This window comes from Cinclus cinclus, chromosome 5, assembly GCF_963662255.1.
Source record: "Cinclus cinclus chromosome 5, bCinCin1.1, whole genome shotgun sequence".
Classification (NCBI taxonomy): Eukaryota; Metazoa; Chordata; class Aves; order Passeriformes; family Cinclidae; genus Cinclus; species Cinclus cinclus.
The window spans coordinates 29,724,005-29,749,718 of NC_085050.1; the positions used below are offsets into that span (position 1 = coordinate 29,724,005).

Sequence of the window (25,714 nt, forward strand, 5' to 3'; positions counted from 1 at the left end):
GCTAGATGCTTCCTTGTTCTGAAGAGCATTCAGTCCAAATAAACATATAAGTGCATTAGAAGATGTACAGTCAGATCTGATTCTTCTTCATTTTATGATTTACAGGATAGAAAAGGAGTCAAATTTTATATCAGAATATGTCAAAAGCACCCTAACTCAGCCAAAAGATTTCATTAGGGTTCCTATAAATAGAGGATGGATTTATGCTGCAGTATTAAAAAAAAAATCTATCACAGATTTTATAAGCACAATCTGTACATTTTGAAAGTCTTTTTTGTGTGTGTGTGCGCGCTAAAGATCCAACTTTCTTATATATAAATCCTCCTTGTCTTTTATTTTGGTCGAATATGATCTGCCTTGATACTCTCCAAATTAATGAGTTAATCTTTCCATTTTCCTGTGAAAAACTCAAGATGTTTTTACAATTTCTACATAATGGCATTCTGTTTTTTTTTTCCAAATAATTAAAGCTTTCTTCTCTTAGAGTAGAAAAAGCATTTGAAAGTCATTATGGGAAATACTATACTTACAACATTTTTTTAAACTACTCCAAAACTTCCATCACATTATTAATAACCCATACCTACAGACATATGCATAGTTACAGAGGAACCCAATCTAAGTTCTGTAATAAAATGGAATGAAAATACTTCATCAGATTTTCTGTTTTAATTGTGAATTTCTCTCACTTTCTCTCTATCTCTACTTTCCTCCCTCCCCCTTACCCCCCTGACACATATACATATCGGGTGATAGGCCTTCCTCTCAGACACAGAATGTAATTTGGTGTAACTAATTAAACAAAGTTCAAAATAAACAGTTGTAGAGCTGCTCATTTGGCCTCTCATGCACGCATACAGGGATGTGCTAAAGGCTAGAAATCTCTAGCACAGTATCAATTGATACATCAATAAAACAACTGGATTATCTAGAATATCTGGTATTACCACAAAAAGAAGAGACCTTAAAATCTCTATACTGCAGATTTTTATTGGCACAATTTTTATATTATAACATGATTTTAGCTGCCTGAGCCCTGCTTTTTCTCCACACTTATTTTTTTGTTTGTTTGTTTTTGTTTTGTTTAGGTATAACATGATTTATCTTTTCGAGTGAGATTATTTCATAAGAACTGTCTTTCCTCCCCTCTACTTGTTCCAAACATCCTCCCTCCCTTATTCCATGCAATTCTCTCAAGGATTCTTTACAAATTTTTGTTTTGGGAGGATAAAAATGGAAGGAAAAATTGCCATGCAGAGAGTTACCATTCAGCTGATCTGTATTCATAGCAATGTGGTTATAAACTAACCTTTACCAAAACTTGCTTTCAATTATGTTAAGCAAGATTGAAAGTGGCTGCTGTGTTCAAAATTGTATTTGGACAGGGGGACAGAGAGTGGCAGTTCAACTACAAAAGCAAAAACTATCTTAGGAAAGCAAGATTAGGTCCTTTTTTTTTTAAGTCTTCATTTGCATCTGCCAAGCAGAAATGGACTACATTTTATTGGATACCTTTGCAGAGATTATTCCTATCTTCTCCATGGCAGCAAGCACTAATTAGTAACTTGTTATTTCTGGCTATTTGAGTCTATTGTAGTGCTAGGCACAAAAGCCAGGGGTAGGCAAAGTCTCTATTACCATTATTCTTGTACAAGAAAAATATGGATATGCAGCTCGAGATGGAGAAAAAGCCTGGAGAGCCTAGGCAAGTACAAAGGAAAAAGAGAGGAGGTGACTGAACAGGAGATTCAAATTTAGAGAGTTGTAAAGTCTAACAGATACAAAAATAAAGTAGATATTTATAGTGTCAAGCACTAAGAACCTCTAAAATGACAGATTTTTGTAGCACATGAAATACACTTCCCTCTATACATGCCTTCTGTTCAAAGTTTAGCTCACATTAAAATTAATTGCAGCTTTTGTTAAAGCTCCAAATATCAGTATATTAAAGTCCTTAAAAAAAATAAAAAGAAAAAGAGAAAAAGGAAAAAGAACAGGAAAAGCAAGGCATGACAGTGAGCAAGGAGAAAAGAATAATTACCAAGCATTTTAAAAATGTTAGATTGAAATGCTGGGACCAGCCCTAGAAATGCATTCAGCAAACAACAGATAATCCACTTCTGTATGCTGGATTCAATTGATTGTACCCTGGTAGCACCCCTTCTCTTTCTTCAGTCCCCTGCCTCATTCTTTAAACCTTTCATGTATGATATGTATACAACACATGCAACCATTACATCAGGGATTTACAGGAAACAAATTTCTAAAGTCTTGAACCTTTCCAAAGCAGGTATGTTCCATCCACTGAGTAAACCTTATGCTTCTGTAGGGTTGTTTTTTTTTAAATTGTGTAAGTAGAATTAATTTTCATTTTTGAGACAGCACAGTAATAATACTTTTGGTTTTAAGGGTGAAAGGATTTGGAGTTACTGTAAAGCCAAAAATTCTCCATCTTAATGAAGATATCCTTATTCCTAGGTGAACACTTTTTTAAAATAAACTTTTTTAAAATAAACTGGACCCATTAGCATTAATATTTGTATCTAAAGGTTCAAAGGCTAACTTTTCTTTTTACTTACATCTCAGAAAACTGCTGGTTGCAGAGGAATTATTCCAGATTTATACATGCATAGATTGAGAAGTAAAAATCTGCCCATTTTAATTTGGAATGAATTTCCTAAAAGATTAATCGGGTGAATCATGTTAATAGAATATTTAAACAATACTACGTTCAAAGTCTTCAGGTCTGACCTTCATGACAACGGATTTTAGGGAATACCACCACCCATGCCAGGTGTACCAAACAATCCCGTTGTCTGTCTTGGCAGTGTAGGGACCTCTGTAATACAAACCATTCAGGTTGGCAGAGTGACACCTGGTGGGAAAGTAAAGGGAAACAGCAATAAGGCCGCGTGCTGAAAAGTTTAAAGCATTTGTTATTTATTTCTCTGCGAGTCAAAAATTTTGCCATGTTGACGCCAGCCTAGTTTGACAGCTGCATAAATTTGCATTTGTGGATTCTGTGCACATAAACAATAGGGGTTCAGTTAGGGAAGAACTGCAAATGTTTTTTGCTTCTTTTAACCAAAAGTGCTGTTTGTTCTTTCCCTGTTTTCTGACATTACTAGCTCTTGGAGTTTTTCATGCTGATTTGTTTCAGTGGAAAATTCTTGCTGAGTTTTTCAGCATGGATAACAGCAGGGCATACACCATACTCTGGGGAAGAAATACTGTTGTGTTTTTACGTTGTTCCAGAGTAGCTCCACTTAATTTTTTTTACACCACATGGTATTTTCTCTGACAAAACCTGAATATTGCCATCAGTTTGCCTACACACCTGTGGACTTTTATTTACAAATAAATGAATTCTGACAGCTAATTACACATGTGTACCAATTCACTGGATCACTGGAGCTGGCATTTTATTTGACTATACAAAGTTGAGGGGGTTTTGAGGCAGAAATGCAGATATAGTTTATTAAATACAGTGATTGAAACAAAAAAACATAGTAAAACCCAAAAGGCTTGAAACAAAAAACCATAGTAAAACCCAAAAGGCTTGAAAAGGAAAAAGTACAACCTTGATACTTGCCTGGTTTCTACAAGAAACAAGTTTAGAACTTTATGTGACCATATGGAGAGCAAAATGGCTGTTCCTTTTGCAGCACATTATGATGAATCAGCTTGGTTTGTCTGCCAATTCAGTATTTAATTATAAATGCTGTTAATATCTAGCTATTGAACACCATGATGGATTCCAAAAGCAGACTTCAGAAAATATGCAAACAGAAAACGTTCCATATAAACCTTCTGAGTTTTTTTACTGGCAAATCTTAGTCTTTTTGGCTTTACTTGCACTTCATTAACAAAGTTTTTGAGAACTGAGATAAAAACTATGAGGAGAAACTCCACAGGAAAATTCTCATCTATATATCCTTATTTATTGCTTACAGTTTTTAAATTCAGTTTTGTTAATGTGTTAATTGGAAGTTTATAAATTGTGGACATCAAAAGTGAGTTTGTTTTTGAGAATGACAAACTTGTATCAGAGCTGACATAATTTTTCTAATCATAAAAATTCTGCAATGAGCAGGCACTCTGCCTACTTTGAATCAAAACACAGATTTCATTAAAAGAATCATAAGAAGGCACACCATAATTTTGCCAACAGCAATATGAGCCAGTGAAAAGTCTTAATTAGTGCCAGGAAGCATGAATAGTGAAAATTACAGTATTCAGTATCCAACTAGATGCTGTCTGAAGTAACTGTACATCCTAAATTAACAAACGGCATGTGATTATTGATATGATGTTGTAAAAAACATTCATTATTCACGAGTCAATAAATACCTTCAAGTTAGCTTGTGTTCCTCCAGTCTTTTCAATAGGCTAATATAAAGTTTAAAACTGCACTGCAATAGTTTCAAAAGTACAGCCAACTCTCAACTGTCCATGGATATTTTATCTGAATTATGTATTAATGGTGTGACAGATGTGGAGAGATGGGAGTTGCTTCCCTGAAGAACCCTTTGAATTCTGTCTGGATTTACTGACTCCGTTGACCCTACATGAATGTAGTTATGCAGTCTCTGGGATGATTGGTGAGGCAGGAAGCTTCAGTTAGTGATATCTGGCCCCAAGTTGTTGCCTAACAGATCCCTGTTTCCATCCACACGTGGAATAACTAAAAATGGGAGTGCTGGAAGAGAATAAGCTGATGTCCAACTGGAATTGTTCACTCTCACTGCTTAGGAAACTACTGAGCTTTGCAATGCCGTGGGTGCTGGAAAGCTTATGATCTGCAGGTAGTACTAGAGTGGACCCAGCTCTGTGGATTTGCATTCAAGATAAAAATCTCTGCTAGAGCTTTGTTTGCAAAAGGGACCACTTTTCTGCAGAAGTCCAGGATAACAAATGCTGAGCTGGAGCAAGACTGGTAGCTTTAAATTAGCTCTGAGCTACTTCCATGTGGCCTCACTTCTGTCACATCCCTTGGTTTTCATATTATCTGGGCTTTTCTGTATTTCAATACTACTGATAGCATAGAGCTGGTTATAAACAATTCCTTCATAGCTGGGAGCTCTTATGCAAACCAGCCAAGAGCACTAATTCCTTCTATATTTGCTAATCTGTGCATGACAAATATGTGTTTCTGAGTGCTTTCCTATCTCTGCCAGTACTGTTCTTTTGGGTAGGACTTAATGATACTGACATTTTCTAGTATTTTGCAATTTTCACTTTTATGTTAGGTTGAACATTAAAATGTCAATAACAAAGCAGTGAAATAACAATATTAGTAACTCATTTTCATTATCAAGCTAGACTGTCACTTTAAGAGCATGAGCTACACAACCATAATAAGAACTAGCCTAGTAGGAGTCAGCTATCTTTAGAAGTTATGTAGCACCAACTACAAGGTATAAATAACTGTTAAGTTCTGCTTTGAAGCTACTTTTGCAAAGTGGTCATTCTTTTGTCCATGTCAATCCAATATTAAAAAAAAAAAGGTTTTTAAAAGGCAAAAAATTTATTCAGTGGTATAAATGTGATTAGTAATTCAGTCTCAATGAAATCCATGACATGGTATCAGTTTTATGTGATTTGAGGTCCAGATACTCCTTTAAATCTACAAAAGTTCTGATTTCATGGGAAAAGAAGCTCCAACATTGTTGCCTTTCCCTTTTATATCTTAGCTTTCCTGAGAAATGCAAAAGAACTTTGTCTACACGTGACTTTTTCCAAGTCTCAAACATTCTGCTGACTGGCTATCCATGCAAATATATTAAAATGTATTAAAATAAGTAGTTAATTGTGAAACACTGAGTTAATAGCTACATCATATCAGCTAAGGTGATCACAGACTACTTATGAAAACAAAATTCGGCAAATGAAGAGTTAAAAAGAGAAACAAAGGATGACTCAACAGAAACAATGGAGTTGATCCAGCCTGGCACCTCTTGTCAAGTGAACTGAGATCACAGTGAGAAAGTAGTATGCCTCCCTGAGTTGTATTTTAAACCTCTCTTACACAGCTAGATTGCAAAGTTTCTCTTCATGGCTATATTTATCTAATTAATTACAGGAAAAAACATAGCTGATCTGTACAGGCTAAGGCCACCAGTTTTATCCGTTCTTTTTGATTTGGTATATTGCATGTAAGAAGAATTTTTAAATTCTCTTATTGAACCCTATTTAAAAAAAAAAAATCACTCAGTCCAGACATGCACGCTGACAGAAACTGAGCAGACACATTACCATCTCCATTTGGAAAGAGTAACAAGAGTGAGATACTGTGAAGTGAGGTGAAAAAAATGAGTCTTGATAACCTGGAACTAGTTTAGCTTGTCAGATATTTGCAGTACTGCCACATCTGGTCTAGTGCAATACAAGAATGAAGTACAGCAGGGATTTATCTGCAAACTCTGCATGACCTACTTGTGTAAAAACTGGTTACCTCAGAGGGGCAGAATTATCTCCTCCTCACTGCCTGACAACAAAGAGGACCTGTGGCAAATGCCATTATCACAGGCCAGCCTGAGCTGCACAGTAGATGCTGTCCCTTCAAAGGTGAGCCTCAGTCTTAGCAGCACTGAGATCTCTGCTTTGCAAATAAATTAATGATCCCAATCTATCTTCTACCATATGTTATTATTTTATGAATACACAAGGAACAGAATAGTTGACCATACCCATATAAAATTAAAATACCTGTTAAACCACCAGCCAGCCTTTTCCTCTTCAGCACAGTTCCCTTCATAGTTGTCATTATCCCTGTCTCTAGTACTGAATTTCATTCCTCGATGATCAGCCCACCATTTTACTTCAGGATGAAATCCACCAGTAAGGGAATCACCAGCTGTACCAGAGTATTCACCACAACTCATCTCATAAGAATGCTAATAAAAAATGTGAAGAAAGGGGAAAAAAAATGAAATTCCAATATATCATTAGCCCTTAGCATGTCAGAGAGTGAAATCACAAGAAGAACCTAATCTGTTCCATTTGCTGCTATTTTTATGATCAGAAATGTCATGCCATTTAAAAATGATGTACTTAATAATGAAAGGCTGTAAAGATGCTTAACAGGGATAAAATTTGTCATTAACCTAATAAAAACAATAGGGCTAGTTTGTCGTATACATTAGCAAATCAGAAAATCTTGTACCATTATTATTATTTGTAATATCAAAAAAAATAGAAAAACTGCTTTTGTTCATGTCTGCTAAACCAAATGATTCATATCTCTTACAGAAAGTGTGAAATTAATGTATTAGAATAAACCACTTTTATAAGGTATTTGAAAATTATAAGCATAGGGGATCTGCATGTTTATTGTTTGTTTACAGAATCCACATTTTCATTCAAACCTTTAGTTATTTAGTATTTTATTACCTCTTCTCCTGCAACTCTGAATCTTGCATACTGTGCAAAACGCCGTTCTCCTTCAAAATCAGTTAGATCAATTCTTAAAGTATAATGCCCTTTAAAAAAAAACATACAAATTATTTTAGTTAAACCAGCCTATCTCACTGCATTTCAGAACTGGGCATTACAGTAGGAGGTTAAAAGAAAATGTTTTTATCGTGAATCTCTATCACCTCAGCATATTTTATGGGGTTTTATCTTCTTTCTCAATGCATATTAAAGCATATATTGCTATTCTTTGCCTTTATTCACCTGAGTCTGTTTAGAAAATTTTAGAATTATTCCAATACAAATTTTCAAATGTAGGAAAAAAATTGCAAAAAAAGAGATGGCCTTAAAGGTTTTACATTTTACTATGATATTTGAGATGGTAATGAAAGCCTAGTGAAAATCAATCAATAAATGTTCACCTATGAAAACTAGATTTTCACACTGAAAATAAAAAAGCTATAATGAGATCACATCCTGCTGGCACTGATTTCCATATGATTTATCTGGCTAAGCCAGTGGAAAGTTTTGTATCTGCAGCATTCTACAACAAAGCAGAAGTTAACTTACGCTGTGACTCTTAGAAAGATGGAAATAACTTTCTACTACTGGCCTAATCAACAGAACTGGACTAGAATTACCTCCTCGTAATAGCCCACACTGAAAAAAAACCCTGACTAAGAGTCTTGGTACAACATATACCTGTCTCTGGACTGTTAGTGATGCTGATGGAAAATGGATAGATACAATTCTAAGGTAGATGCCTGTCTCCTATTCCCTGTTTCACAGGGGCTCGCAGTATGCCACTGGCCTAAAGACAGTTTTGAGTCTCTTGCTAGAAAACATATATTCAAATGTGGGGTTTTTTCTGAAACTTAGAGAAGTACCTGCAGACTAACAACAGAACTCAGGATTTATGCTAACAAAAAGGGAAAATAAAAAAGCTGCCTTTAAAGAGCAAAGAAACAGGAACAATAAGACTATTGTTACAATACAAATCTTACCTTGATTAGTCAAATAATGAAGATTTTTGTTTCCAAGCCAAAATTCACTATTTTTCGAAACAAAATTTCCAAAGCCTTCTTCATAGTCAGCCCATAGTCTGAAAAGGTTATAAATTAGTAATTTCTCAAAAAAGCTAGTTTGTTTGGATGTTTTATAATACAATTTTAGATCACAGAATAACTCAAACTGGAAGGAACCTCAGGAGGCATGCTATCCCAGTGTCAGCCTCAAGCCAGAATCAGCCTTGAGATCAAACCAGGTTGTTCAAGGCTTGTCCCTTCTGATCTTGCAAAATTCAAAGGATGGAGACTGCACATTCCCTTTGGGCAACCCGTTGACTCTTTTCATGGCAAAAAAGTTTCTCCTTATATCCAGTCTGAGCTTCTCTTGTTTCAACTTAGGTACTTCGTTCCTCATCCTGCCACTAGACACATCTGTGAAGAATATTTTTACTCAAAGACCTCTCAGATTGCTTATATTTTTTTTATTTTTTAGATTTTTTTCTAATTGTGGAAGACAATCTAGTTCTTTCCTTGTCATTAAGAGTCCTTGCTCCAACAGTTGTTAATGTACTTGAAATTGAAGCGTCCTCATGTCAAATGCACAAGTTGTCAGAAAAAAATTAGAATGGATGTCTCACAGAAGACAGCCAGAACCAGAAGTGGTATCTCATCTGGAGGCTCTCCCAGAACAACCATTCCTCCCTTTTTTCTGGATAACAACTCACTCATATACTTTCAAAGTTCAGACTTAACTTAGCTCCATCTGGTTTAATGTTTCTTTACTTTGTTTCCAGTTTTAATTACCAAGTCTAATACCCACCTATCAAAATTCTGGCTGCCATCAGAACGTCTCTGAAACACAGTCCAGCCACCTCCTTCAGACATGTCACAGAACGCAAGGAATTCTCTAGGACTCTGGGCTGGTTTTATTTTATAAAATCCATTTTGCTTATGGCCATCATTGTAGATTTCTGCACAATCTGTTCACACAATGTTAATTGGACACAACATTTTTAGTCCCGTACTTACTGGAAAAATCAGAAAGCAAGTCAAAAACAGTAATCAACCCATGTTATGTAGAAGTTACATATAAACCGCACTAATGAAATGTCTCTGCAAACCCATTTCTTTGACTTTTTGGGTACTTTTTTTGTATTTGTGTTGCTTTACAGCTTTGCTGGGCTGTAATTATTTTGATATATCTTTGAAACAGTATCTTCCCACCATGAAATATTATAATTTTTGTTTCTACTTGACTGGAAAATAATTCCTCTAAGTGGTGTCACTTTTCATTTACAGTGGTATCATCCACATTAGAATTCTGTTACAACCATAAAATTACATGTAAGACATGCAATAACCTTTAAAAACAAACATAGAAGTCTATGTCCAGAAAGTCTGCAGAAGTGCCAAAAAACAAAAGTATGGAATCTCCAGTGTTAAAAAAAGGAAACAATTGCAAGGCCTGATTCAGTCCCTTCTGCCAAATAGGTGCAAAACTATACACAAGACTACGCCCAAGAAGTGCAGTATATGTGTAAAATGATACTCTGACTTGGTACCATTCACAGGCTGGTCTGCATTGATGTTGATGAATATCATTTACAACAATAACAAAATTCAGAGCTCATGGAATTATAACAGCAATGTAATTGTATAATCTTGTATTTTTTCCTCTAGGAATTAAGAAATGAAAGGAGTTCTTTGTTTATATGTCATCTACCATCAGACAGTCATACAGAAAAGACACATTTTTTTTCTGTTTTTCCTGGCTAAGGTAGAGCTGTCTAACTTTAAAGAATTCTCTGAGTTGGCTGAACTTCTAGGCCTGGTTGGAACTTCATGAACTTCGTATTTCTTTCCAGTGAAAAGTGTCAGTGAAGATTAGACATAGAAAATAAACACTTTATACTGAAAACAAATATCTATGCCAGAATTTCAGTAAACTCTAATAGAAAACATAATTTAAATAACAGCTAAGTTGTCTTCATAGAGAATGTGTGATTGGCTTAAAGAAAATAACTTTTCTTGTCCATTAATTTCTTAGTAGGTTAGCAAAACCCAAGTGTATCTTAATTTTAGCCGGTGTATATAGTGTGGAATTTCCCCCTCACTATCTAACTCAAATCATCCAGCTCTGTTGATACTAAAATGCTATTGAGAAAATAATGCAGTATGAACAGGGAAAGGCATTTTCCATGCTGTAAAGAAAGTGAAAAAATAATGGGGGAAAAATAATCAGAAATGGGAACAAGTTAGATCTGTTTTTTAGAATAACATAAAAGAATAAATTGAGGCATACCCTAAGAAAGGACAAATACCTTTCAGAGAAACATGGCTTTAATAATCTTTTCCAGTAACAAATGAGTCAGCCCCAATAAGAAAAATAAAGTGTTCCAGGATGCTGAGCGCATAAATACAGAGCTAAAATTTAAAGTCAGATTTACAACTGCTTTTAATTTCATTTTAATGGTGTTTTATTATATTTGATGCCTTGGGATCAAACATTATATATATTGGTATTTCTTCCAACAGCATAAGCACTACAACCAAATTCAAACAAGGCTATTAAAATAAGGGTAGTTAAGACCTTCTAGCACTGGGCAGCTAGAAACAAACACCCTCTAGAACTTAGACTTCTAAATTGTTTTTTCAATCCAGCTATTGTTTTGGATGGTGTTTTATTATATCAAGAGTTTGCATAGTGTTTTATTATATACTGCAGCTTCTACACTGTAGAAGGAGTGGATCACCACCAGAATGCTGGTGAAATTAGAAAAACATTTTTAAATCAGTATTTTAAAGGCTGTGATGTCATGAGCTGAATCCAGCTCCATGCAAATGTTATTAAAGTGAGATGCAGATGTCATTATACCAAGCTTATGTGTGTAAATATGGATGTCTCAGGGACTTTAGAGATTGGAACAGTCAGTTGCTTTAACCCAGGCAACCATTTGAACATATGAATGTGAATTAACCCTGTTAGATTGCTAGAACTTCTGACATTAGTCAAAGAATGGTGTTTAGAAATCTGTAACTCCTGATTAACGTTTTCTAAATGTCTATTATTGGCTTTTATCTGTTGTATTGCTGATATTTATGCTTCATTTATTGCCTGCTAGTTTTTTTTTTAATTATGCACTATTAATAAATCAGTAAAATTCTTAAATCCTAATTTGATTTCTACCATCTGACCTTAACAATTCTTCCCTGCACAGCAGGTCCCAGTAAAAGCTGAGCTCTGTGTTTTAAACAAACATTCTACGATGAGTTTTTAAAACAATAAATCAATAGGCCCAATTGTGCTAAAGCTTCTGGGTATCATTACAATGAATGGAAATGAAAAGAATAGCTTCATTTCTAACCTGAATACTGTCTTTTTCCTCTCAAGTCAATGACACTGTTTTCATCTTCTCTGTCACTGTACTGAATCTCTTTCTTCTCTAAGAGCTGTATGATTTTTAACTGCTGCTGTTTCACACGATGTTCCAGAAGCCTCACCTGGCCCTGAAGTCGGATCTGCTCTTGAAAACATTTCTGTAAATCCTAAAGAGGACAACATATCTTACTATAAAATCAACAAATTGTTTGTGATATTTAATATGTGACACAAAGAGCCAACCAACGAAACCATAAATAAAATCAAACTTGAATAAAACATTTTGGTCACAATTTCCCACAGACACTATATTGACTTCCATCTCTGTTGCTGTGTTGTTTAAATTATTTCATATGTTACTGCATGTAATATATAAAACATACATATTATGAATGCTTTGCAAAGATACCTTCTCTTTAGTGCTACCGGCTCTAACTGCAAGCATGAAGTGGGGACTTTGGGGAAAAACACTATAATACAGGCCCTATCATAACAAGGCCCTGTCTATCATCTTCTATGCACAGAGATTTTCTAGCCATTGAAGCCTGCTACTAACACTGTGAAGGTTCTAAAGAGTTTTTAAAAATGCAATCCACATGGATATGTTTTCAACTTCATAGTTGAATACTGAATACATTTTTTGAATGCTTTTAAATTACACACTTCTTATAATAAGAATCCTAACATTGCCAACATAAATATTGTTAAGTTTTAAGCTCATTTTTGGCATGCTAAAATAGTCCCTAAGAAGCCATGGGTATACATGAAAAATAAAAGTTAAAACAAAAGTTGAAGTCAATGTTCTGCTTTTACTTGTGTACTTATTTTTTGCCATGCAGAGTGGGTGAGAAATGTGGCAATTCTGATACAGTGTTTGCCTAGCACTCACTTAACCCTCAAGAGCTGGAATAACTGTTCCAAATTCTGACATGCTGAATGCATACTGAACAATAAATAATTGGTTTTAAATTAAAGACTATGGTAAAATAGCCAAAGTGAACAGAACCCGATCTGGAGAGCTTAAATTAAAACAGTCTGTATGGTTTAAAATACATATTAAATAAATTTGATTTCAGTGTGAGGGGAGAAAAGCCTTTGGAAACATGATGCATGTTTTGCATCAGTAACACTGAAATTTTACATGAGCAGAGTTTAGTAGCTTGTAAGAGAGCACAACTAGCACTGCAAAGGCAAAATCAAAGGGTGACTTTCTGGAAATCTGACATTTAAGATCAAATTTGCAGTAGTTCTAAATTGATGCTACCTTATTCACAGGGAACATTATTTACATGCAAACCTGCAGTATTTGCTGTCCATATGGAAGAATTGCTATCTCAGAACACTGTCCTATCACACCAAAGTATAGAAATGTGTGCAATAGCATACTGCTGTGCAAAGTGAGGTGCACTTCAGCAGTGTCTGCATACTTTTGTTTGCGTCAAGGTCAGGCTTCACCCGTTGTCCATAAACACTTCCAACAAAATTGTTCCATTAGTCTGCAATATTTTGTTAAATTTTAGTTGAAATGTGTGCAGAACAATCCTGAAGATAAACTTCTGACTAAAGTATTACTGAAGTCTATCAGAGAGTTGCTTTTAATTCGTACTTAAATGCAATCTAAAACACACCGTGAAATAAAATAATGGTGGGGGGTGGTGGGGGGAATATATACATATGCGGCGTAACTAGGCAGTTTGTCAGCGAGCTGTCGGAGAAGGAAAGGTTGAGCAGGCGGTGTTTGGGCTGCCCACGGCGGGCAGCTCGGCTCGCTGTGTGCCCAGCGCCCAGCCCCGCGAGCTTGGCCACAAGGGGACGCTGTAAGGCAAAAGGCACACTTCCCAAACACCTTTTTGGGAGGGACACAGCAGTAACATCCCGAAGGACCCAGTAATATCCCCAAAAATCTTAAGAACCTTCGCCTGAAAATGTTTTTTTCACTTGTCGATAGCTATATCAGATGTCTAGAATATCATCCTTTTCATCTAGCCGGAAACAAGAGGAGAAAATAGTTAAAATATATGGACATACAGAGACAAAAGTTACTATAGTGGCTTAGATGGATGTTATCTGACTGTATGCACTGGTTAATGTGGGACATGTTGCATATTACAAAGAAAAGATGCAGTATTTATTTTGCAGCCTTTCCAGGGTGGATGTCCCAATTGTACCTGCAGCTTTATACAAAACCTCCACAAAATTTGTATTTTCTATTCATTTGGAATTAATTCAATGGAAGATTCAGAAGAGGCTTCCTTGACAGCTGTCTGCTGATTGTCAGTCTAGGCCTGTATGAATACAGAAAATTACAGAGAATTGCAGAGCTTGAGAGAGAGAGAGAGAGAGAGAGCTGCACAGGTGGATTGAGAAAGAGTGAATACCTTAAAAGAGTATTGAAAAACCATTTCCAGGCTCACTCTAGTGAGTGACCTAACTAATGCTAACTACAAAAGAAAAGCTGTCCAAAAATTCCCATGTTCCCAGTGAGACCAAATATTTATTTTATTCATACTAAGTTAAGAGTGATAAAGCAGCCACTATAACACGGTTACCAGTTTTACTGAGAAAGCCTGTATCAGTCTTAACTCAGTCCTCACAGCCTTGGAGAACATAGCAAAACACAACAGGAGAGACCTGGAAATGGTGGCCCCCATTGCCAGGCCCCTGCCATTTCATAGACAAGACTTCAGGTGGGTAACCTCTCTGACACGTGGCAAGATCAGAGCCACAAAGAGCTACCTTCCATTCTGGAAGGAGCGCAGGACAGTGCGTTTGAGGAGAGGTAGCTACAAGCAGCTACGTGTTTCTTTCAGGTGAAAGAAATGCCACTATCAGTTCCTCTTTGATATTGCTACAAGCCATTCTCCTGCTCTGATTAAATTATATGGTACAAGTATAGAATTTCTGAAAAAAATATTATCTTACCTTAGAAAAACTTGGTATCTAAATTCAGTATGACACTACATACACCACAATAAAAGGTCCTTTCCTTTGAACCAAATTAAACACAAGTCTGAAACAGGCTGTCTCTCTAAATATTTTTCTCAAACTTGCATTTTAAATCCATCTTTTGTTATTAATTAAAAATTATGAATTAATTCATAAAAATGAAAAACTAACTATGAGCTGATTCTCATCTGCTTTATAGACAATACACTCATGACGGGGTGAACAGTGATACATCTACCCTACACACAGCAATCTCCTGATTTAAAAGGTTTAAAAGGTTTTAAGCTCCTAATGCTTAGAAAGTGACAGTAAATTAGAAGTGACAATCAAGACATGACTAGCCATACTGAATAACTGCAGCGTAAGAAAAAGAATAGCTTGATCAGAAATGAAGTTTTGAAAGTAACCTACATATGAAAAGTACTGGTATCTGATACTTTCTCTTCTCTCCCTGACTTCAGCCTTCTCATTGATGTCTCTCTCAGTCAAATCCCATTAGACTTCTCTGCTGAACAGCAAAATCACAGTTCTCACATTTGGAATTCCATGTCTATTTTGTCCATAGGACAATCATAAGGTAATTGTAAATTCAATTGGATCAATGTGGCTTTTAGATCTTCAGTTTACCGGACTGTTCTTTCAATGTGCTGCTACAATTTTTTTTCCCAGGATAGTCCTTTAAAAACTATCAGAGTTAAATCACTGCACAGCTGGAGTAATAAAGAAGCAAAATGTAAATTAGGGTTCTAAGTAAGGAGCTATAACATATTGCTATTCCATTTGCTTGTTGTGGACCAAAGTTAAACCATTAAAATGTGGAAATACTCAACAAAATGCAAATTTTACTGTGGCAGTCTCTAGTGGACAGTGGTGCTCACTGACTGAAACCAGACTGAATACAACCTGTTCTGTTTCAGTGAAGCAACTGTTTGCAGTACACATTGAGAAGCAATTATCTAACAACTGCTGACAGCTCTGCTTTTGGGCACACAGCCCCACATTTAACCAGCTGCTGCAATTAATGTGCATTCACTTTATTGTGTGAATTATTTAGCAGCCAGTGACCTTTCACTACAATTATTGCTACATATTAGACTCAGCATACTTCATGAAAACTATAAAAATACAAGATTTTTCCTGTGGTGCTATTTCCTATACTTTTCAGAATATAAATTAGCATCAAAATATCTCTACTGTAAGATTACTGTTTTAATGAGAATAAAAGGTAAAAACTTTGAGATGAAGTTCTGAATATTCCCAGTTTTTACTCAGAAGGTCAGCTAGCTAAAGTCCACAATATTAAAAATGAAAAATATAATTTAATTTTAACAATTAAAAAATAAGTAAATGCATTTAACTGTGATGCCTCTTTTCTCAGTAGGCCTCTACAGAAATTAGTAATGTTTTTCTCCACTGAGCAGAAGTGATTACAGTCAGGTACTTCCCATTCTACCTCTGTAAAGCTACTTATCTGAATCAATGTTTTCCATAAGTTAATGTACGCCACAAACAATAGCTGAAAATTCAGCAACTGCTTCCACCTAGGCAATTATGAATCAAGAATTCAATCCTTTTAATCTCTGCTATTTATGACCTGAATATAAAACTAGAAAGGACAGCCATGACATGCAGTGAAGGATTGGTGAGGCTTGAGATACTTTGAAGTGTGGGGTAAGTGTGATTTTATTCGGGTTTTTGTTGGAGAAACAGAATAGAGAGGGTTTTGGGAGTGGGTAAAACCAACACAGGGAGCTTGAAGCAAAGAAGCTTTGATTGTTGTTTCTGAGTGTGAACTATAATGTAGTTACATGAAAAGAAGTAAGAATATGAAGTTATGGATCTTGTTTGAGAAAAAGTTGTATGGCAAGTGGACAAGATGGAAAAGGACAGAAACATTCTGCAGAGCAGGTGTCAGTGACTGGAAATACCCCTGCTGCAGCCACTGCTTTTAGGAGTTCCTTACTCTGTAAGTATGCTGCTCAAAACTACAGGTGTTATTCTGAGTTAGAATCACCCCTGAATGGTAGTATCACCATCCTGTGTGCCTTCTGTACAATGTGTCTCCATGCACCATATGATATCTGTTTTAGGAAAGATGTGTTGTCTCCTCTTTCATATCAGATGCAGTCACAAACTGACTGGATTTCTTTCTTCGGTGCTGTTGCCCAGAGATTAATCTTCCACTGTAAATTTATGCATTTGTTTCTTCTTTCCTTATTGGAAACTTGTCCCCAGTGAACACCATTTGAAGATATTTCCTCATTCTTTCATTTTTTAATGGATTCTAATCTTTTCCATCAAACGTTCTGCCATCATGTGTAGAGACTGTGAGCATTACAGAGGAGATGTGCATTGTGAGCACTATAGAGGATAAGGTATGCAGTCTATAGAAGAAACTCTATAGAAAAATTCAATTACTAGAACTTACAGAGCTGCCAATGACATCCATCAAGCTAGCAGCAAGGACAAAATCAATCATTATCAAAATCTTCATTTTGGAAGCTGTGAAGTAGAGGAACAAAGGAAACACTAGTTAACTTAAACATAAAAACTAAAATTTACACTTGACATCTTAAATCTTATTCAAAAGAGCTTATTTATCCTACAATTATTTTCTTGCAAGTTGTAAAAATGTATATGCAGGACTCAATGTCTAAAATAATCAGATAAATAGTCTTATAGTCTGATAAAATACAACTCCAAAAGCCAATAAAATCATAATTTATCCTTTTATGCCACTCTGCTTTATACCTCTCTGTGTATTTTAGGACAGCTATTCAAGATTCAAACTCACACATTTTATTTTCAAGACAAAAGCAAAAGAAACATTTTAAACAAGGTGAAAAACAGGGAAATACTCCTTGTTGGTCCTTTAAATTTGTGATAAAGCTCTCTGTCATAGACAAGTAATTAAAATCTGAATTGGACTAGTTATCCTTGATCTACAGATTTGTTCAAATTTTGTGCACCAGGAGAACATCAAGATAATTTTACTATCATAGAGTAATTTGGAAGGAAAATCAAAAATAGTTATCAGCTTTTACTCTAATGGTGATAAGGATGACATCTTTAAACTGATCACTATGGATACTTTGTACTGTATGATCCATAGCATTTTAAACCCCATTTCTTCTTATGAAAATTATTTTATAGGCCTAACCAATCACCATTGTATCTCACTGCCTTGCAAATATTAGCTGATAGAACTTCTGTAAAACAGATATGTGCTTTTCACAAAGGAGAAACCAGAGTCTCCAGTCAGTAAAATATTTACACAGATTATACATAAACTATTCTGAATTAATTACTTAACCTTCTGTAAGCTATCAACTGAGGTATCTTTTTTTTTCTTTTGTAACTACAAATATTTTCATTTAGCACATGCTAACATCTAATTAAACCGGAATATGTGTTTACTCTGCTTTTCCTACCATAGAGTCATTAAGGAAAAGACCTCCAAGATCATCTAGTTGAACCACTAACTCAAGACTAACAGGTCCACCACGAGAGCATGTCCCTAAGCACCATATCTACATTTTTTGAATGCTTTCAGGGATGGTGACACATTAAAACATTTGCGGTTAGACAAAGTGTAAGGCTTATAATAGAGACTAATAATTCAATACCAGCATGTGTTTATTGAAACATCAACTTTACAAAAATTTCTACTCATGTTTCTACACAAATTAATATAAAACATGAATGGAACTTTGGCAGACTGTGATTTTTACAGTACAAAGATAAGCAAGGTGCTTATGTGAAGTGTGTTTTTAACTTCGTGCAAAATTGGACAAGTCCAACTGTATTTTCTCCAGTTTCTGAAAACTTAATGCAAGACTGGAAATTACAGCCCAGACAAATCTCAGATTTCAACACTTACCTATAAAATACTTACGATGCTTTTAAAAATTACAGTTATTTAAGTAAGTAACATTGGTTTGGTGATGGTTTGTTTTTTTTTCACTTCTGAAGTTTGCTGTTTGCTGTTTGAAAGTATCATATCTGAAAGCATAGAGTTTTGAGGCCCAAGTGTATCTGTACAAAGCTCATCCCACCTCTTGCACAAGAGTGACACGAAGTGTTGAGGTACTCTGTTCCCACTGACCCATGTTACAGCATTCAGAAGTCTTTTTAAGCATTTTGGACATATATCTATCATTAAGCTGAAAAACACTATACTACGCTGATGTCTTTCTCTGAAGATTCCAAAGGAATCCATTAAAAATTACCTATAAAATGTTTATTGAGTGAAAATGTGAACTGAAAATCTTAGGCTAAGTTATTTCTATGCCATAAACTTTCTGAATTTACAACTGTAAGTTGCTCTTCATGCTAACCAAATAAATGTTATACCATTTTAATTAGAAACTTTACTAGAATTCAGAACAAGTTTTGATTTTGTTTGAAGGAGTAAATTCTATGAACTACAGGCTTAAAAAATGGGTGTTGGTGGTGTGTGTGTGAGGAATCTGCAAGAATTACCTGTCACTAAATCAGTTATTTAAATGTCAGAAGTTTCTGCCATGATAAAACATACACTTTCACCTTACAACATTAGTAATTATAGCTATTACAGTCACTTCTGTTTTGAAAGCAGCTATTGCCATCTGTTGGGATGACACTGTCTGTGACAGGAGTGACCAAAGAGTACATCTGGAGAGCCTGCAAATGATCTGCCTCTGCTAACTGCTGTCCTGACTCCTTGCCTACCTTAAATATGTTTTCTAAGAGAGAAGGGACTCTCTTGTCTTCACCGGAAGATTCATATTTCATATACTCTACTTCATCCCTGACATTATAATTATGAAACCACAATATCCTCCCTCACATTAGCCTTAGTATTAGAACTGTTCTATCACGATTTCACTGACTGTGAATACCTGAACACCACAATCAATCTTAAAAAATCCCTAATCTTAAATGGATTGCACAGCTTTACAACTACAGTATTCTTTTTTTTTAAAGACTATCAAGTAAATCTTGCATACTGTTCAGAGACTTATGCTAGTTAAAAAAAACCAGAACACTATGAGGCACAATAAAGACAGGTAAGTCCCCTCCAGCATGTATGAGCTGCTATGGGCAGGCTGCACAAAAAGAATGAATAGCTGAGGAGTGTAGAGTGTATACAGTTGGTTTAGTTTGTCATCTTTTAGATGAAGTCACCTTTTTATTTAAGGATGCCTCTTTCTATAGAACGTTCCTCTTGTGGGAAAATTCATAAAGGCTGCACTTGGGAGACAACTTAGCATGTCAGCTTTAGTGCTGAACTAAAACATGCTCAAAAGATATATCAAAATATAAAAATAGTCTCATAAATTTCTAAATTTGACAATTTAAATAAATTGGTGAAGAGATTTTAGTCCTGGAGTTTCATTTTTAAGAAAGCAAGCTGGACAATGAACTCAAGATGGAGTATTGACCCTGTAGTCACTCACAATATAAGCTCACTATGAATGTAAGACAAGAGGGAGAATCTGAGAGCTTCGTTTGGCAGATCTACCAGTCAGAAACAAGGAAGACTGAAACAGAGGACACAGGGTAAAAAAAAAAAACAAAACACAGAAGGACCTGTAGTAGGGAGACCTGAAAACTCAAGCTCTTAAAAGCTTAAAAGTGACTTTAAAGCATTCCTCTGTTTCTGTCACTGCCCATCAGGTAGACTTAGACCAGGTAGAGGACGATCAGCAGTGCTTTAAGCCAGTTTCTCAGCAGTCATAAACTCCTGTTCATGTAGTTTGTCTACCTCACAGTTTCAGTGACATGAGATTCACTGAGTGGGCAACTTTATAGTGATAAAAAAGTGGTAAATAGGATCAAGCCCCTTACATGCTCAAAGCACTCTGACACATTACCTACATCATCAGGTTCAGACATGGAATGAATGTGGGTAACTTTTTACTTAGTTACTTATTAGTAACAGATCTCTGAAGGTGCACATCCATGGTCTTCAGTAACATGGAAACCTAAATTTCTGTTCAAGAGCAGCTTAACATCTTGTTCTAGGAAGACTCCTTTGAAAGTCAGTTTCTTAAACTAATTTCTTCAGTTCTCTAAATATTTACCCTTGTTATATAGCTATTTTCTGACAATACACAATTGAATAAAATCCTTCACTCAAAAAACCTGCAAAAAATTACAAATTTTAATCTGTCTCAGAGGAACCCAAAGAGTTAATAAGTTTTGAGGGACTTCCAAGACCCTTTTTTATAACACCTAGGTTGATTTTACAAAAAGAGAAAAAAACCCACAAATTTGTATAAGGGATATCCCTTTCCAGGAAAATCTTAATCTCAGACAGTAGACATGCGGATTAATTATCACACATCATGCTAGTGTGAAAAAAAGTTGGTGTTATATTTTCAACTTGAAACACAAGCCCTTAACGGTTAGCTGAAAAAAAAATCACCTTCTGTTTTAAAGAAATTAAATTTAAGTGCAATTCTTGTGAAACCTTGATAATTTTTCCCAGGGGTTACTCATTTACTATTCCAAGGTTGCACCTGGAATATGTGTTTTACAGTTGCGCAGAAATTTTACTCCAAAGCTATGGAATCAAAATTCTAGAAAGACATCTCTTTTCTTCTCTGTGCCTAGGCTTTCTTTAAAGGATACAAAAACAACCAATCCTATATTGAAATTTCCCCTGAATTTGATGTTTTTTCCAAGTCTTTAAATAACAAATTACTAAATAGATATGATGACATTAAAGAAGTTCTGTGCTATTAATTTTTTGAGCCATTATAATGTTCTTATATTTTTTGAATTTAAGAGACAGGAAACTAGACGGAATACAGATGCCTGTTGCTATTGGCACAGTGTCAATAAGACTTCCATTGCTAATAAATACAATAATAGTAAGATAGAATCTGCCAAAAGGATAGAAAATTACTGGAAAGCTTTTTGTTTGATTTCTTAAAATTCAAATGATTAACCTCATGCACAGATTTTGCTTTGTTTAAATTTGGTGGTGGTACAAAAATTGTCATTTTCCTCATCTGAAAAACAATTCATGATTTGATTTACTTTTAGGTTCTAAAATAGCCTTATTAATATAGCCCTATACTAATACAAATTAAGAAACTGCAAGTTCAAATACTGGGTTTATTAACTACATAGAAATACAAGAAAATAGCTAGATCTTGGTGAAACATCCACACATAATTATCGACATTGCACCAGTTATATGGCCTTCAAAAACAAATTACTTTTAAACCATAACTATAGAAATTAGCCAAACTTCTTCCTTCTTCTCTTATAGGTACCTTAAACGTTTACCTTTAACTTCTGGACAGAACTCAAAGTTGTTAAATCTTCGTAAACTGATGCAAATAATTCCAGAGCCCTTCCCAATCTGCGGATGTTTTTGCTATTAAATTCTGCAGTTGAGGCTTACATCTGCAATGAGTCACCAGGCTGGAATGCTGCTGAGAAGTTGCAGTTATCAAGACTAAATTGCAACATAAGAAGGGGATGACGGTAATTCTGGGCCTAACACAACACTTCTGAAACAAAAATAAACCAAAAATAACAAAGGATCATCTATTCCCTTTCACTGTTGTGATTCAGGAAATTGCTCTCTGTATCATACTCCATTCTCCAGTCCCTTCCATAGTCACAGCCTAAATCTCTTAGGCTTCAGAGGTGCATAGAGAGTGCAACAGATTCAATGGATTTAAGAAAAAAGCCAGTAATCACTCAGAATAGAAGTTACATGTCAGAGGTGTAACAAAAAAAGAAATATGCTAAATAAAACCTAACCCAAGGTAACAAATATAGCATGGATAAAGCTGAAGGGAACAAGAAAAATGTACCAAAAAAATCTTGTATAATATGTTTTTTAATCAAGAAGCACAGCATCTCAGTGACTTCATCAGACAAAATCATTTTCTAGACAAGCTTTTTAGAGCCAGATGAATATATCAAAGAACGTTTTAAAATACAATCTGTTTTGAGTGTTTGCCTGTCTTCTCCGCTGGCTCTTCCCAAAGAGTTCAATAAATGAATATGCTTAAAGGAATGTGCTGGAAGAAGTCTTAAGGAAATACTGAACAACAGCCATAAAAATGAGATTCACATTTACATTACATGAGAAATACAGAATCATAGAATGCCCTGGGTTGGAAAGACCTCAAAGGTTACCTAGTTACAAACCCCCTTCTATTGGCAGGGACACCCCCCACCAGACCAGGTCGCCCAAAGCCACATCCAGCCTGGCCTCAAACACTCTCAGGGATGGGGCAATCTATAATTTCTCTGTCCCACCACCCTCACAGCAAAGAATTTCTTTTAATATCTAATCTAAATCTACTCTCAGTAGTAGTCAGTTTAAAGTCCTTCTCCCTTGTCCTGTCACTACGTGCCCTTGTAAGTGGTCTCTCTCCATCTTTTTTCAGAATCACAGAATGTTCTAAGTTGGAAGGGACCCACAAGGATCATTGAGTCTGGCTCTTAAGTGAATAGCCCACAGGGATCAAACCTGCAACCATGGCATCATTAGCACCCCTAATCAGACCAACTGAGCTAATCTCAGGGTCTTGTATTGCCCTTCACGTACCTCCTATTGAAGACTAACACTTGTTGCAAACTTCCTCAGAATAATTTCTGGTGCATTATTTGGAATCTGGTTACCTGGCAGTATTTCTCTTTACACATTACATTGCATCCACTAATTAAATTCATATTCTGAATTTCAAATCTTTATTAATTACAGTAAACTACTCCTGAGGAACCTACAGTAAGAATCACTCAAAAATTCAAAATCATTCAGCAAATAATTTTTACTGAGAATCTTACTATGACTAATGACTGTTACAAGGAGGAACAAACCTGTTCATAGTGTGACTCCTAACCAACAATTACTTAGTGGGTGGGCTCTGAATTTAAAAAGTGTAAAAAAAGGCACAGCATTTTACAGTTGGATTTTTTAACAATAAATCAATCAAATTAAGAAATAAAATTTAAAAATCATTGAGGGTTATAAGTAGATTGTCCATCACTTGAAGGCTTTAAACAAAGACTAGATGGCTAAAATACATTACTATGGTTCAGTTAAACAAGAGTTATATACAGTGTCAAATCAGAGATTTGTGTTATTCAAGAAGTCTATATGCTACCCATCTTCAGAATAGTTTTGGAAAAATAAACATACTAAATACAAGATTTTTAAAGAATATACAGATGGACATCATATAAGCACAAAAGGAAGAGTGAAATGTCTTTTTAGTTGTTGAAAACATTCCATAATGAAAACTGGCAAATGTTTGTGAGAGATTGGAGGAGGTGGCTGGCTCAGAAAATTTCAGGCTCCTGTGTGGGGAAAGGGGCAGACTAAGTCTTACCCGGGCAAGGCAACACTCTGCTCCACATACCCCATCCCTGGGGCCTGTATCCCAGCCCCCACAGAGGCTGCCAATTCCTGGCACACCAGAGACCATGCTCCACACCTGCCCCTGAAGCCCCTAACCCAGCTCCTCAGTAGCTACCAGACCAGAAGTCCCACCTGGGGAAGGGCCCAGGAAAGCCAAAATGTACCTAAGCCAGAGCACAAGGCACACATATTGTCTTGACCCTACCTCCCTTGGGTTTTGATCAGCTGAATAACTGCTAGAACCAGGAGGAGTAGCTATATTTGTATCTCTTCTGCATTTTACTTTCTTCTCCCCCTAATTCCCTCTTCTCAAAGTTTGATTAACTTAAAATTAGGTGGGTTAGTGTTTGCTAAGTTATTGCATTGTGAAATGCTTTTTGTTGATTGAATGTTGTTTTCAACTTTTTGCCAAAGTTCACTGATTTTCTGAAGTTTGACAGGAAAGTTTTTGTTGTTTTGACCTCTTGAAGAATATCTTCCTGATATTTTCTGGCACATATCTGACTCAGGGTATGTAAAAGAATCTTCATCCCTTTTAAGAAATTCAGAGTGAGATCTGAGGCTCTACAATGTCAGAGACCTTAATGGCCAGTAAATACTGGACGTTCACACAGATATTTACATTTGCTGTTTTTGAAGAGTTTGGAGAAAAGTGAAAGAAAACATTGCAAAGATCATTAATAACCCTTCTATCATTTTTTTCATAGAGTATATATAAAGGATAAAACACTTTTTTTCATTTCTCTACTAAATCAAGATGTTTAGACTTCCTCCAAGCAAAGCAAAAACATTCAGTTGGATTATGTCCACTGTATAGCTTTTTATTGAAGTTTAAAAGAAAAAGCTAGCACAAGAAATCAGTGGGGTTTTTTTCCATTATTTTAGCACTTGAAGCTGAGTACCTCTCCAGGTATTTTACCTCTTCTGACAGAAGCTTAACAATTTAGGTCAATCCCAGACATGGATACGAGCTGGTGATGGGTGAATTGAGAGCAGATCTTAAGAGATGGGCTTAGTGCATGGGCTTAGTGCATAAAACTAATTAAGAGCCAGCAACATGTGTTTGCAGCCCAGAAAACAAACTGAATCCTAAGCTGCATCAAGAGACAGCTGGAAGGTCAAGGCAGGTGTTATGGCCCTTTATGCCACTCTCATAATAGTACCCCATGGAGCACTGCATCCAGCTCATAGACCCTCAGCAGAGAAAAGACACGGCTCTGTTGGAGCAAGCCCAAAGGTGGCCACAAAGATGATCAGGGGGCTGAAGCACCTCTCCTACAAAGACAGGATAGGAGAGATGGAGTCATTCAGCTTGGAGAAAAGGAGGATCCAGGGGGATTTAATTGCAGCCTTCCAGTACCTAAAGGGAGCTTACAAGAAATTTGGAGAGAAACTTTTCTCAAGGGCATGTACTAATACGACAAGGGGTAATGGCTTTAAGTCGAATAAAGAACAGGTTTAGATTAGATATTAGAAATTCTTTACTTTGAGGGTGGTTAGACACTGCAACACACTTCCCAAGAGAAGCTGTGGATGCCTTAACCCCAGAAGTGTTCAAGACCGGGTTGGATGTGGCTTTGGGCAACCTAGCCTGGTGGA

General features: G+C 35.8%; 1 protein-coding gene across 1 annotated transcript; it reads right to left on the minus strand.

Annotated features, from left to right (window-relative positions):
• Window positions 1-2,715: 2,715 nt before the first annotated feature.
• On the minus strand, window positions 2,716-17,239 carry FGL1 (fibrinogen like 1). The gene is made up of 7 exons (XM_062493542.1): window positions 17,174-17,239; window positions 11,786-11,966; window positions 9,241-9,400; window positions 8,418-8,515; window positions 7,393-7,481; window positions 6,709-6,896; window positions 2,716-2,875 (listed from the first exon to the last, which is right to left on the minus strand). Exons 1-7 carry the CDS (start codon window positions 17,237-17,239, stop codon window positions 2,716-2,718), a joined length of 942 nt encoding a protein of 313 aa, XP_062349526.1.
• Between the last annotated feature and the right edge of the window lie 8,475 nt (window positions 17,240-25,714).